Raw genomic sequence first — 14,095 nt, 5'->3', positions numbered from 1 at the left:
ATAGTATTTGTTGTGTATTCTCTCGCTCCCTCTATCTATCAACCTTGGTCCTTCTCTGATTATATTTATACTCAATAGAAATTTAATAACTTCTTTCTTTTAATGAGAAGGGTTGCTTGGTACGGTATGCCTGTTTAAACAAACCTTTCTCTCAATTGAAGCATAAATCCATTCATGACTTTCAGCAAGATTCAATTAAATCCTTTTGATTAAAAATGGACTCATGAGGCTGATTCAAATAAAGCTTCCTGAGCTTCAGCTGTGTAGAGCAGAGACTTTGAAGAGCAGAGACTCTGCCCCCTGTGTAGAGCAGAGACTTTTCCAGATCATTCTCTGTGACATTTTCTTACTTGTTTGTTCTCTTCCTTCTGCTACCCTGGAAGGCTGGGAAGTGGAACCCTTTACATGTAAGTTTCTCTTACTTTCCCTATACCTGTCCCAGGTGCCACTCACCTGTTGGAGGGGCGCTCAGCTGCTTTTGTTTCCATGCATATTGTTCTGTCTAAGCTATTGGCACTGACTAGGCTTCGTGTAAGCTATAGTTTCCATTAGCTGCCAGAGACACTAAGAACAGCTCTGCCAGGGCCCTTTTGTATGAGCTTGTATTCTGCTACCTTTTGCATGATCCAACAGAGGAGAGCCATTTCTCTCACTGGTGTTTAACATGCTGGCTAAAAGACAGATCAACCAAAGTGAGGTAGGAGAAACAACTAGTTGGAGAGAAAATCAACACAGTAGGAACAGAGGCCTGAGCACCATCTGTTCACCTGATCTGCCCAGGGTCACAGGGCAGCACTTGACCACTTTGCTCTCATTAAACTCAAGAGAAACAGTTCCTTTCACAGGGAAGTCAAGACACCTAGTCATGTTCTGTGAAGCCGGTTCTCAGCATCAGCCCCAATATAAATCCTAAATATTCTGATCAATTAATTGCTTAAAAGCTAAAGTTCATTTTTCCCTGTGACCTCTCACTTTTTAAAATGAACATGTTTTATTGTTAAAACATTTTTCTTGTCCTCATATGGATATAAAAGTAACCAAGGTATTCAATATTGTCTCGGTGATAACAATAACTAAGGATGCAAGGACACTGTTGGTTAGGTTTCTTGTGTCCTTGAACATCACTGTTTCTTCCAGACATATTATCTGCACTTCATCTCATTCCTTCTACTTTATGATGAGATAAACATTAATTTTATTCCAGATCTCAGGCGACAAAATATTTTAACTACCTTTGCTGCTATTACCTGGGACAGTAAGATTCATCTTGGCCATGAGTTATTTTCCTGTGGGTTATTTAGAGATATTTTAAATTGTCCTTTCTTTGAAGGTGGCATAAATGTAGATTTTTCTAAATGCAATTTAAATTACTCTTACTAAGCATGCAGATGTAAAGTAATCACTCTCTAAAGCTGCAGTTTTCCATCAGCAGCTTCATTTATGACTAATGAGCTTATAAACATAGTAGAGCCTTACTATAATGCTGTCTCTGTGACTCATTATTCTTAAGTCTAAATATCATTATCACCTAGTCATTTTAGTGTCTTAGTATCTAAATCTTTTTGGAGATGGTCTATATGAGTTCAGTCTCATCTCAAGGGGCATTGGAATGAGGTTCATTTTTTTTTTTTTATCACTGGTTGGAATGGAGCAATGCTTCTCAGCTTTTACTTTCTCTTATTTCCACCCACCTGAGAGAGATGATGTTCTCTCAGGTAATGGTGGCTTCTTAAGTTGGGAGCAGTTGGAGTTCAAGATTCTCAAGTTAGAGTGTAATGGTAGCAAGAGAGGATGTGTTGTAAAAAAGTCCCTGTTTAATTCTGGTATACCTCCCAGGAGACTTTGCCAACCTTCCCAACCCAACCCCTAGAAAATCACAAGAGACCAGATTGGGAAAATTCCTATGAAGCGAGACCATCAGATCCCTTTTGCCACTCCATTTAAAAAATAAGTAAATGGTGCTTAGTTGCTCAAAAATCTTAAACCCTGCTGGGTAAAAATGCTTAACCACAAATGAGACTTATAGAGTAGGAGACTCAAATTATTTTTATTTTAAAAACAATGGAGTATTTTCTTAATTTCCCCCCAAATGATTTCCTTGCTGGATAAATAGGATTTTTTTTCATCCCAGATTTATGTCCTGGTATCTACATTAACCATCCTTGTTACTTACTGAGATTGAATGAAGGATTGAAGAAATTTGGCATGATGGGAGCCAATTCTGGGTGATTCAGTTAGTGGATTTACCTCAGGAAATATTTTAAGCTAGACCTCATACAGCAGGTTCTTAAAATGCCTCCTGCTGTCGTTGTTTTATATGTTGTTATGTGACATATAACACAAAATTCCTAATTAATTTTAGCAGGCAGAAAAGAAAAATTAAATCATAAAACAATGCATCACAAAGTCAAATGGGAATAATCTCTTTTAATGTTTGAGCCAGTGAATATCTCCATCAGTATGGTTAATTGAGAGCTGACTTTAAATAATTATCAATTAGACTGTGATCATCAGTAAGTAAGTTGATCAATTTTTACCAAATTCCTATGATGCCATCACAGTAGTACTGTATGTCACATTTTGGGTAATAGTGGGATTCGTGGCCTAATACGTTTTCAATATGGAAGGGTACCGTAAAGGGGTCAACAAGTCCAGCCCTTTATGATGCCTAAATCCACCTACTTTCCTTCGTGACCGACTTTGTTGCCCAAATTGTTTCTCTCCAGTCAAGGAGAACTTGTTACTGTGGCAACGTTCTTATCGTCTTTGATTTTTTTTTTTTTTTAACATTGGGATCTGTTTACCTTCGTGTATGATTGCATGTGCTTCTGAGCATGGCAGACCTTGATGATTTCTTAGGAGCTGTTACACTCACCTACTTGTATTCCACAGGTGTCCAAGGATGACCGAAGTGATATTGAGTCTAGCTCAGATGAGGAGGATTCAGAGCCTCCAGGAAAGAATCCCCACACTGCGACCACCACCAATGGGACCAGCGGTACCAACGGGTATCTCCTGACTGGCCCTTCCTCCATGGATGATTAACTACTCAAAACTAACAAGTCCCGAACAAAGTGAACTGTTTGTTCCTGGAAGTATTTAATAAGTTGCAAATGCAGTTCCTTTCATAATATCTCAGCACCAGAAACAAAAATTAAGATTATCAAAGCATTTTGAATAGCGCACTGCCATGTGTCCTGTCTGTGAATAAAGAAGAATTACCATTCTCTCTATGTAGGCATGCTGTATGTAATTGACACAAGGGAATAGTATTTGCATTTGTACTGTCTTAGAATATTATTTATTTTTTTGTATTTGTTTGTAAATCTGTGGACAAAGGAAGTTTCCTCACTCCTTTTACTCTCTGGGTTCATGGCAGTAAAGGAGGTGCTCCATCAGCTTCTACCCCTTTCTCTTGCTGTAGTCCTACGTGCTATGAGCATTGGCTTACTTCATCACTTAGAGCAAGCAAAACCCAGTGCAAGATTTCCATGCAGCTCAAAATAGGTTTGCTTTCTTTGTGTTACAGTGCCCATTTTGAGATTGCCACTAGTCTCAGTGATCATTTACATAGGATAAGCTAGGTTTTGAATTGTCACTCTTCACAGTCAATTAGCAGTCCAAATGAAAGAGGATGGTTATTGGAGGACTTTTCTCAGTTGTTTTGTATTAAATTGCTTTGGGATAGACTTCATTCCTTATGCACACAAGCCAAGAGTTCTTCAATGAGTGTGATAGCTGGTTGGGGATTAACTTGATAGGTTATTATGGAGGTTATTATTTTTTTCTTTCTATGATGTGGTTATTGCTCTGACTCTGAAAAAAGTTATTTGCTTAAACTCATAGTTATAAACTAAGAAATCACTCTTAATGTTAGGAGTTTGTTCTGTGTTCTGAGAATAACATAAAGAGAGCAACTGATTTCAGCCAGGTTTTACCACCACCCCAAATAATTAGTGCAGTCTAACATCATGAAAGAAAGAAGCTAAGTATATTTTGAGACAAAAAAGGAGTCTTTCAAGAGTTGGCAAAGATTACCTCCAGTGTAAAGCACAGGGCACAGTGAAGACAACAGCAAGATACTTTATTACAGCCAACGTTCTAGAAAAAATCCTATCTAGTACTTGGTCTTGATGTTTTTATTTTGCTGAGCAAAATAAAGTCAATGAGAGAAAGTCTGTTTTACCCTTTGCTTTTCTCCTTAATCATAACCCAGAATGACTTTCCTGTTACCAGAAACTGAGCAGCAGTGCACTCCAAGGCTTCTTTGCTGCTTTGAAGACTTGTTTGGTTTCCAGGAATTTTTTTTCAAATGGAACTATTTCCAGAAAAACAAAAACTCTATTGGACAATGACAATATCAGCAATGAGGAAAATGACTGAAGAATAAGTTTCCATAAGTCTCCTACATGGCAGTGGTATTTATGTCCAGATAAGAAAACCATACATAAGCCAAAGATTTTTTTCTCTTTTCTTCTAATTTCCAGTAAGAGGGAATAAAAAGGATTACAGATACTTACTTTATAAGTTAAAAAGACCATCCTCTAAAACAGAAGTCTAAAGCAAAAATGCAATGATAGAAATATATGACTCAGGGCACAGGGAAGCCAAGAGCAAGATACTAGAGAGAATGCATATCCTACTCAGAGCTATTCACATCCTATTCAATTTTTTGAAAAAAATTAAAGCTTTGTGCCCACAATTTGCAGTCAGTGAGTTAATAGCTAAAAGAATGCCCCCAAACCAAAACCTCTCACTGTAACATTATTTACCTATTTACCAAATAGTATGTTTCTGACATGGTCCATAGGAATAATATGGCTTGGAAATATGTCTGCTTGGTTAGTGAGAAAACAATGTAACAAGTTCTGCTTGTAGAGTATTATTATTTCACTTCATAAAACAGACATATGTCTGGGAGTGTAATTTGTGGATGGTTGAGTTTATAAGACCAATCATAAAATATCAAATGTGCTCGTTAGTCATCAGAACAACTGCTAAAATACAGGTATATAAAAAGTAATACCGAGCATATTATAACTGCAAATTTTGAGAAAGCGAAAGTTTCTGAATGGAAAAATGGAACATATTTACCTTGTGTTAGTGTCTGGGGCAAGTCCCCTTGGTGGGCGAAATGAACTAGAGCACCACAGGGTGATTAAGTTTGGATCATGTGACATTTGTTAGCATAGAACTGTTTCAAGGAGATCAGCTGGTAAATGAAAGGTTTAGAAGAGTGGCATAAAATGAAGTAAGTTGAGTTTATCCTTAGCAAAGGCAAATCTAAATAATCTTTTTTGCCCCCCAGAAGATACATAGAAAGAGGACTGAGAATACTCAGAGCCTCTCTGATAACATTAACTTAACATAGTCTTCTACATATCCGTAGATTTTTATTTCATTTTACATTTTAGGACACAGTTATTTTTGGCTAACGAAGGTAGAGTTTGTAGACTTTTTATGGTGTTTGCAGCCTTCCCACAGTGGCCGAATAAGGCTAAGAGAAAGAAATAAGTAAGGTGTTTCATTCTCCCCCTGTGCCAGGCCATAGCTTTGGAAGTGTTTTGTTTTGAGTCGGAGTCTCACTCTGTCGCACAGGCTGGAGTGCAATGGCACGATGATGGCTCACCACAGGCTTGACCTCCCTGACTCAGACAATCCTTCTGCCTCAGCTACTTGAGAAGCTGAGGCTATAAGTGTGCACCACCACACCCAGCTAATTGTTTTGATTTTTTGTAGAAATGGGTTTTCACTGTGTTGCCCAGGCTGGTCTTGAGTGCCTGTGCTCAAGCGATTCTTTCACCTCAGCTACCCAAAGTGCTGGGATCACAGGCGTGAGACACTGCACCCAGCCCTGGATGTGTATTTTGTAAATTCAACTATAGGTTAGTGAGGGTGTTGTTTCTCATTAATTAACTTAGCCTGTGTGGAAATCTCCTTCCTCCTGGTCACATTCAAACCTTCCTAGGGTACAAAGGGGTACATAGAAAGGACTCTAGAAAAAGAGGTATTTTTATTCTCCAATGATATAGCTTTTCTAGGTCTGTTAGTGAGGGGAAAAAGTAGAAAATCAAGTAGAATTTGGCCTTGGGTCAGTAAATGATATAAAAATGTGTGATCTATGTATGTATATGTATGTTTCTTCAAAAACGTGATGAAACCAAAATATCACTGACTCATTCTTATCCATATTCTTTTCATAAAAACATCCACCATGTACAGAGAAACTTCCCTCCTTTTTTGTCAGCCTCCTCTTCATGTCCCCACATAGCTGAGAGCGGTGGTATCTTTTCACCCTCTTAGCCAGAGAGCAAAGTATGGCAAAGTGCAGGTCATAGAGCACCTGAGGTCGACATATAAGCCAAATACAGCTCATGTTTCCAAATTTAGTCCTATGGATGTTGAGAGTAGAGAAGCAACTATCAGTATTTTGGATTATTCAAGTGTATGTGGTAGAAATGCAAATGGTTGCTGCTTCACCCCAGGGTTTTATGAACAGCCTCCTTCTGCGGGGCTGCCAGACAGATGGTGTCCTGAGGTGCCATCAGATAGATGCCACAGGCAAGAAGCAAGATCAGATCATTAGTCAAATGGAGGGCGAACCTCCACATGTCCAGTTCTGTTGCCAAACTTTCCATTCTGAGTATTCAATAGAGTGAATTTGAGCAAATTGAATGTCTCCATCTTAGGTAGAAAAATCTGAATCTTCTAAACCTTGTTGTTTAGGCTAAGCTAAAAGTGAGATTTCCTTTTGGCTTACTGGGTTCATTGCTAGAGAGAGCTTCAAAGAGAACTTTATGGATACCCATGGTTGTCCCTACTCTGTGATTTTGCATTAATAGTTGTTTTTGTCCCTTTATTGGAACCATAATGCCAAAGTTTCCTGGATATTTTCCTTAATTTGAAGTATATAAACTGTATGGAATAATTCAAAGGGTGTTAAAAGAGTCTGTAAATCAGTATGAGTGGTGAGATCATCATATCCAGAGAGGCTTCATGAACTCCTTTGGAGATAAAAGGTTACACGTTTACATTTCACGTGGTATTTGAGGTCTTAAAGTTCTGATTCGCTTACTTTTTTTCTGTGTCTTTGGCAGCTTTCTGCTTTGTAGATAAATAATAATAGCCCTGAAATGTTTCTTAATAAGAAAAACATCAAATGAAATCAAAGTCAGCCTGCTGGGAAAGTCATCACCTGGCACTTTCAGTTTCCAAGTCACTTGTATGGATGGAAAGAGAAAATGCAGTGAGCTCTAGTTACTGCACTTGCTGTCCAGCGTGTTGTCTGTGGGTTGATCATAACAGTTCTTGAAGAAAATGCAGCAAGATATTTCTTTAAGTGAAGATATTGTTGTCCCTAGAGTCAGTTTAGGTTTCTCTTGCTAAAATGCAATGATGCCACTCTCAAATTACCCCATAGCGATTAGCACTGGCTCATGGGCCCCATTTTAGTTCTTTACACTGATAGGCCAGAAAAGGGCCCTGTGGGTTGTCTTTGTGTGTACCACCCCCTTCCCTCCCCTAGGGGGCACTCAGTGGACGCTGCGGAGGCTTGTCCACTCGCTGCTGTTGGAACCCCTCTGATTACTCTGAGGAAGTATACCTGAGGCTTGTTTTCATGAAGAAAATGGTATTCGAGAACATAAAACATCATAAGAATTGTTAATAAGATCTCCAGACACACAAAAGAGAACCTTAGTCTTTTGTAGTCATTTCCAACTTGAGGTCAGCGGAAGCCTTTGAGAGGAATGCAGCACCAAGTGGCCACGTGCTAAGACCTCATACCAGGCCAAAGAGGCAGTGTCTCTGCAGCCAGATAATGTATGGTATCCATGAAACTAGGCATTCTCAAGATTACCCAGGAAGGGATGGGAGGGGATCATTAGCCTAAGATCTGTTTTGTTTATCTCATTCACTCACATTCCTTTCAGCCTCCTGGAACTCTTGATAAAAGGGAGCCAGGATGTTGTCATTTTTCAGCTGATTTCCCAGTAGCCTATGGAACCGTTGAGTACCCACACTTCCTTCTCTGCCTGATTTTGTTTTTCTGAAAATAATTATTGTGCCCGTGTGTGTGTGTGTGTGTGTGTGTGTGTGTGTGTGTGATTTTTTTAAAACACAGGTCCACAAAAGCAGGGCTTCCTATTTTGGTGTATGTTGCATGGCCTAGAAACCCAGGAACAACAGTTATTGATATGGTTTTTATGTTCAGTAAAAATTAGGTTTCATTGAGATTTTTGTTCTTTTTATCTCCAGTTTTTTTTTTTAAACTGTCACTGAAAAACTGGTCTTTAAAAAGGTAGGGACATTTAAAGATAAGCTGCAGCCAGGCTCGGTGGCTCAGCCTGTAATCCCGCGCCTTTGGGAGGCTGAGGTGAGTGGATTGCCTGAGCCCGCGGGTTCGAGACCCGCCTGGGCAGTGAGACCTCATGTCTACAAAAATCAATAAATCAGCTGGGCGTGGTAGCGCACACCTGTAATTCCGGCTACTTGGAAGGCTGAGGCGGAAGGATCGCCGGAGCCCAGCAGGTCGAGGCTGCGGTGGCCGGGAGCGGCCACTGCACTCCAGTCTGGGCGACAGAGTGAGACTCCAACTCAAAAATAAATAAATAAATAAATAAAGATAAGCTGCAAAAAAGGAACAGTTATGTGATGATTCTGGAACTTTAACCCACAACTTCATTAATTTAAGAATGGAAGACACTCTCCAAGTTTGATTTCCCAAAGTTTCATAAAGCCCCTAAGCTCATGATTTTCCTTATGAGTTGTTTACCTCCACAGCCACCAGTTGTCATGGAAGCGGGTGGTAGTTTTAGGATTTGATTTTTTTCACATTGCAATGAGAACTAGGATAGACGACAAAACCTCACTTGTTTTCTTAAGACAATTCAGTGCTTGAGCATCTCTGTCAGAAATGGAATGATAGCCAATTAGAATTATTTTGTGTATTGTTATTGTGTTTTGCTGATTTTTATATGAAAAGATAATTATTCATTCTTGATCTCTGGAAGCAATCATTATTATGAGGATCATTTTACTTTGGAAACACTTTCATAATAAAGATAAGTATTAAGAAATAGTGTAAGTGCCATTTCCTGGAAGCGCCAACCTGCTCATGTTGGCAACACACGTTGCACCTTCCTGTATGAAATTGTCCAGGGCTCACATCATCCCAGCAGGCTATTACAAGCCTCCTCAAGTCCCAATATCACTATGATCACTGAGAAAGTAATGTTATATCATCTTGTGGTATACTATGGTAGCTCTTTAAAAATTAAGGTGTAAAAACTTCAGTGTTCAATTTTACATAGCACTTTATTCTGGAAAAAATACAATTTAGAGATCAGTTTAAATATCTCACACTATGCTTAGTTTTCCAAATGATAAAAGAGACAAAAGCACAACACAAAACTGTCCTTTTCTGTGTGTGTACACCTCATAGGAGATAAGATCACTTTGTTAGACCTTCACTCCCTCTTTCTCTGTGAAACTCTCTTTCCCAGCCTGTTCTTCTACTCTCAGTTTATGTCATCTAGTATCTGAAAAGCCACAAAAATAACAGAAATTTAGACACCCCGACCATCGCAAGGATTATAAAAAATAAAGCAGATACCCTATTAAAAATCATTTAACCACCCCCAACAACAATCTGACTCCAAGCATGAGTCATTCTAATAAATTAAACCACCTGTATTTCTCTGGGGTACAAAATTATAGATTAAGAGAAAATATACCTTTTGGAATCCATGACTTCTTCCAGTTCTGTAAACATAGGATAACCTAATGCTATAAGCATTTGTCTTCATCTGTTTTCTGCTGCTATCACAGAATACCACAGATTGGGTAGTTTATAAAGAATAGAACTTTCCTTGACTCATGGTTCTAGAGGTTGGGAAATTCAAGAGTATGATACTACATCTGACGGGGATCATCCCATGGTGGAAAGCATCACATGGAGAGCAAGCATGTGAGACAGAAAATCAGGCCAAGCACATCCTTTTATCACTCTCAAGATGATAATAGCATTAATGCATTCATAAGGACAAGGTCCCACCTCAATGCGTAAGTTTTGGAGGGGACTTTCAAACCATAATAGTATCTCTCCCAAATAACCACAGTGTAACGCAGCTTTTCTCTAGGCTTCTTTCCTTACTGCTTGGACCTCCAAATCCAACCTAAGCATATGTTATTTCTGCCCCCTAATTATGTTTCCACCAACTCTGCACTTGCTTTGATGGAAAGAGTGGCTACAATGCCAACAGCATTGAGAGATAGCAGGACAACAGGGCTGGGGAGCTGTGTACCCTCAGAACCAATCATCACAGTGGCCAGAGCCTGGAATCCACATCCTTGATTGTACCCAAAGTGCTGAAGCATGAAGAAACAAAAGTCACATCATTCCTAAACACTTAAATTTATATTAAAAAAATTATATAAAGCCTCTATTAGCCCGGGTCCAGAGTGGGAAACAGAGTCTCTCTCAGGAAGTAGAGTTGGAGAAACTCCAATAAAATGATTACAGAGGCATGAGCTGGGTTATGAAACAAGGGAAGGGAAGGCACCCAGTGGCTAACAAGCATGGGAAGCCATGACCGCCCTGGGCTGTAACCAGAGGCCAGTGAGAGGGCCACACTTTGGGAGCTGTTAACCTGCACAGAGAGCAAACACCCTGACGTCTCTCTTCCTGCTTTGTTGTGCCACCATGGGGTGAACTCAGCCAGAAAGCTGCCAGTGTGGAGCCCGGGAGGTGTCAGCTACAGGATTCAGCCTCCCACAGTATGGAGCAGGAAGAGTAGATGTGGGAAGACAGAGTGAGCAGCATAAACTAATATTTCAGGAGTCTCACAGAGGGCCTGGCATGTCACAGGGCACAAGAAACGTTTGTTGGAAAAATAAATGAACCCAGATTAGATGTGTGCTATCGGCAACTAATGTTCCATCTGTTAAGAAACAAGATGAACAGAAGATAGCACTTTGTCTCCGGCTATTTCTGAACTCAGGGTTTCCCTGTATGGGTTCCAACTTCTCCCGCTGGTGTTCCAGCACAGAAGCTTTGTAGCAAGCTCAGGTAAGGGAAGCCACCTGTGGCACCAGCATCCCAGGCTCAGGTGTCAGGGGAAAAAGATGCAGGGCTGAGATGAGAGAAGTAACTAGAAAGAAGCTGAGAGAAACTAAGAAAAGAGGGCATAGAGAACCAGAGGGTTAATGGAACAGAATTGTCAAGGTCTATGATCCAGCACCCAGGACTAGGTTTTGAAGCAATTCTTCAGGTAAAAAGTTACTTATTAGCCGGGCTCGGTAGCTCAGCCTGTAATCCCGCGCCTTGGGAGGCTGAGGTGAGTGGATTGCCTGAGCCCGCAGGTTCGAGACCCACCTGGGCAGTGAGACCTCATCTCTACAATAAATCAAAAATGAGTCGGGCGTGGTAGCACACGCCTGTAGTTCCAGCTACTTGGAAGGCTGAGGCGGAAGGATCGCCGGAGCCCAGCAGGTCGAGGCTGCAGTGGCCGGGAGCGGCCACTGCACTCCAGTCTGGGCGACTGAAGTGAGACTCCAACTCAACGAAAACAAACCAAAAAAAAAAAAAAAAGTTACTTATTTTAGTTTAATGAATAATGGAAAATATTTGCATAACCAAGAATAACTTAAACCATACAGGCTTGGGTCCCTGGCTGCGTCATTCAATCATTCAACAATATGTTCAGAGAGCCCACTAGGTGCCAGGAATTGTTATAGCTAAGGAGAGAGTGAGGAATAAGACAGATATGGTTTCTGCTTTTGTGAAACTTGTAACGGGAAGGGGGGAAAAAGAAACAGCTTCATATCATATGTTATCAGAGAAATGCAAATTAAAGCATCAATGGGATATCACTAGACGTATTAGAGTGGCCAAATTACAGAACACTGACAACAACAGATGCTGGTGAGGATGTGAAGCAACAAAAACTCTCATTCATTGCTGGAGGGATTGCAAAATGGTATGGCCACTTTGGAAGACAGGTTGGCAATTTCTTATAAAATCAAAGATATGCTTCCTGTGCGATCCAGCAATCATACTCCTTAGTGCTGAAAACTTATGTCTGCACAAAAACCCACACATAAATGTTTATTAGTAGTTGCCAAAACGTGGAAGCAACTAAGATGTGCTTCAGTAGGTGAGTGAGTAAAACTGTGGTGTATCCCAATAATGAAATGTTATTCAGTGCTAAAAAGAAATATGCTATTAAGCCATAAACAGCTATGGAGAAAAATACAGCTAAGTGAAAGAAGTCAATCTAGAAAGGTTATATATTGTGTAATTTCAACTATATGACATTCTGGAGAAGACAGAACTGTGGAGACAGCAAAAAGATCAGTGGCTGCCAAGGGATGAATAAGCAGAGAAGAGAAGATTTTTAAGGCAGTGATACTGCGTGGAATGATCCTTTTATGGAGGATGCATGTCATTATACATTCATCCAAACCCACGGAATGTACAACACCAAGAGTGAACCCTAGTGTGAGTTATGAACCTTGGGAGATCATGATGTGTCAATGTAAGTTCATCATTGTAACAAATGGATCACTCTGGTGGGGGAGATTGGTAATGGGGGAGGCTATGCATGTGGGGAGGTAGGGGAATATGGGAAATCTCTGAACTTTCAATTTTGCAGTGAACTTGAAACTGCTCTAAAAAATAAAGTCTGTTAAAAAACAAAAAAACAAAAAATAACAGAGCCAGGCACGGTGGCTCAAGCCTGTAATCCCAGCACTTTGGGCGGCCGAGGTGAAGGGATTGCCTGAACCCGTGGGTTCGAGAACAGCATGGGCAACTTGGCAAGACCTCATCTCCACAATAAATCAAAAAATTATCCAGGCACGGTAGCGTGTGCCTGTAGTTCCAGATACTTGGATGACTGAGGTGGAAGGATCGCCTGAGTCCAGCAGGTTGACTCTGGGGTGGCCATGAGCATGCCACTGCACTCCAGCCTGGACGACGGAGTGAGACTCCAACTCAAAAAAAAAAAAAAAAGAAAGAAATGAAAAGAAACAAAGACTCTTTGGTTGTAGGATTACTGAAATAGATTACCACAAACTGGGTAGCTTAAAGCGGGAAATAAATTTAACAACAGAAATGTATTTTCTCACAGTTCTGGAGGCTGGAATTCCAAGACCAAGGTGTCGTTAGTTTATTTCTTCCGAGGACTCTCTCTTTGGCTTATAGATGGCTTCCTTCTTGCTGTGCCTTCTCATGGTCTTTCTTCCGTGTGTCTGTCTGTGCCCTAATCTCTTGTTAGAAGGTCTCCTGTCATACTGGATGGGGGGCCACTGTTATGACCTCCTTTTACCTTCATCACCTATTTAAAAGCCACTTGTCCTGAGGTAGTAGAGGTTAGGACTGCAACACAAATTGGACTGGGGGTGGGGGTATGATTCGACCCTTAATCAAGGCAATTTCACAAAGTGGCAAAGAACAAAAGTAATGAAGAGACAAGGTCATTGCATGGTGACTGCCAGGGCTCTTTAGATTCCTGGTGAGGGGATCTGGTCTAAGACCTTTCTTAGGTCGAACCTTAGGTAGCAGCTGCAGGAGGATCTTGCCAGGAGCCATCAGGCAGAGGGAGCAGAGACAGAGGCTGCAAGGGGGGCAGATTCTTGTAAGTTCTAGGGATGACAAGACAGCCAATGTGGATGAAGCATAATAACAAGAAGGAGAGTGCAGGTGATGAGACTGACAAGTGAAGGAGGGACAGGTCACACAGGGCCTGTATTGCATGCTAAGGAGAACAAATTTTAGGCTAAGGAATGTGAAACATTTTAGGGAATTTTTTTTTTTTTGAGTAGGGGTCTCACTCTGTTGCCTAGGCTGGAGTGCAGTGGCACAAATCATGATGATCACAGCTCATGGCAGCCTCGGCCTCCAGGGCTTAGGCAATCCTTCCACCTCAGCATCCTAGGTAGTTGGGACTACAGGCATGCACCACCATACCCGGCTAATGTTTTTATGTTTTTGTAGAGAGGAGGTCTTGCTATGTTGTCCAGGCTGGTTTTGAACTCCTGGACTCAATTAATCCGCCCGCCTCAGCCTCCAAAAGTGCTGAGATTACAGGCGGGA

General features: G+C 40.8%; 1 protein-coding gene across 1 annotated transcript in view; it reads left to right on the top strand.

The window, feature by feature from the left end:
• Positions 1-4,178, top strand: part of CERS6 (ceramide synthase 6) — an 88,155-nt gene extending 83,977 nt beyond the window's left edge. The window contains exons 7-8 of the mRNA XM_021706339.1: positions 384-407; positions 2,893-4,178. Of these exons, the coding sequence (XP_021562014.1) occupies positions 384-407; positions 2,893-3,045 (177 nt within the window). The 3' untranslated portion in view covers positions 3,046-4,178. The remainder of the gene's footprint in view (positions 1-383; positions 408-2,892) is intronic.
• Positions 4,179-14,095: the final 9,917 nt, after the last annotated feature.

The sequence above is a fragment of the Carlito syrichta genome, unplaced genomic scaffold, assembly GCF_000164805.1.
Source record: "Carlito syrichta isolate Samal-C Ts95f unplaced genomic scaffold, Tarsius_syrichta-2.0.1 Scaffold315469, whole genome shotgun sequence".
In the NCBI taxonomy this organism is placed as follows: domain Eukaryota; kingdom Metazoa; phylum Chordata; class Mammalia; order Primates; family Tarsiidae; genus Carlito; species Carlito syrichta.
Note: the sequence above shows the minus strand (reverse complement) of the source record. Positions and strands in the feature narration are given on the sequence as shown.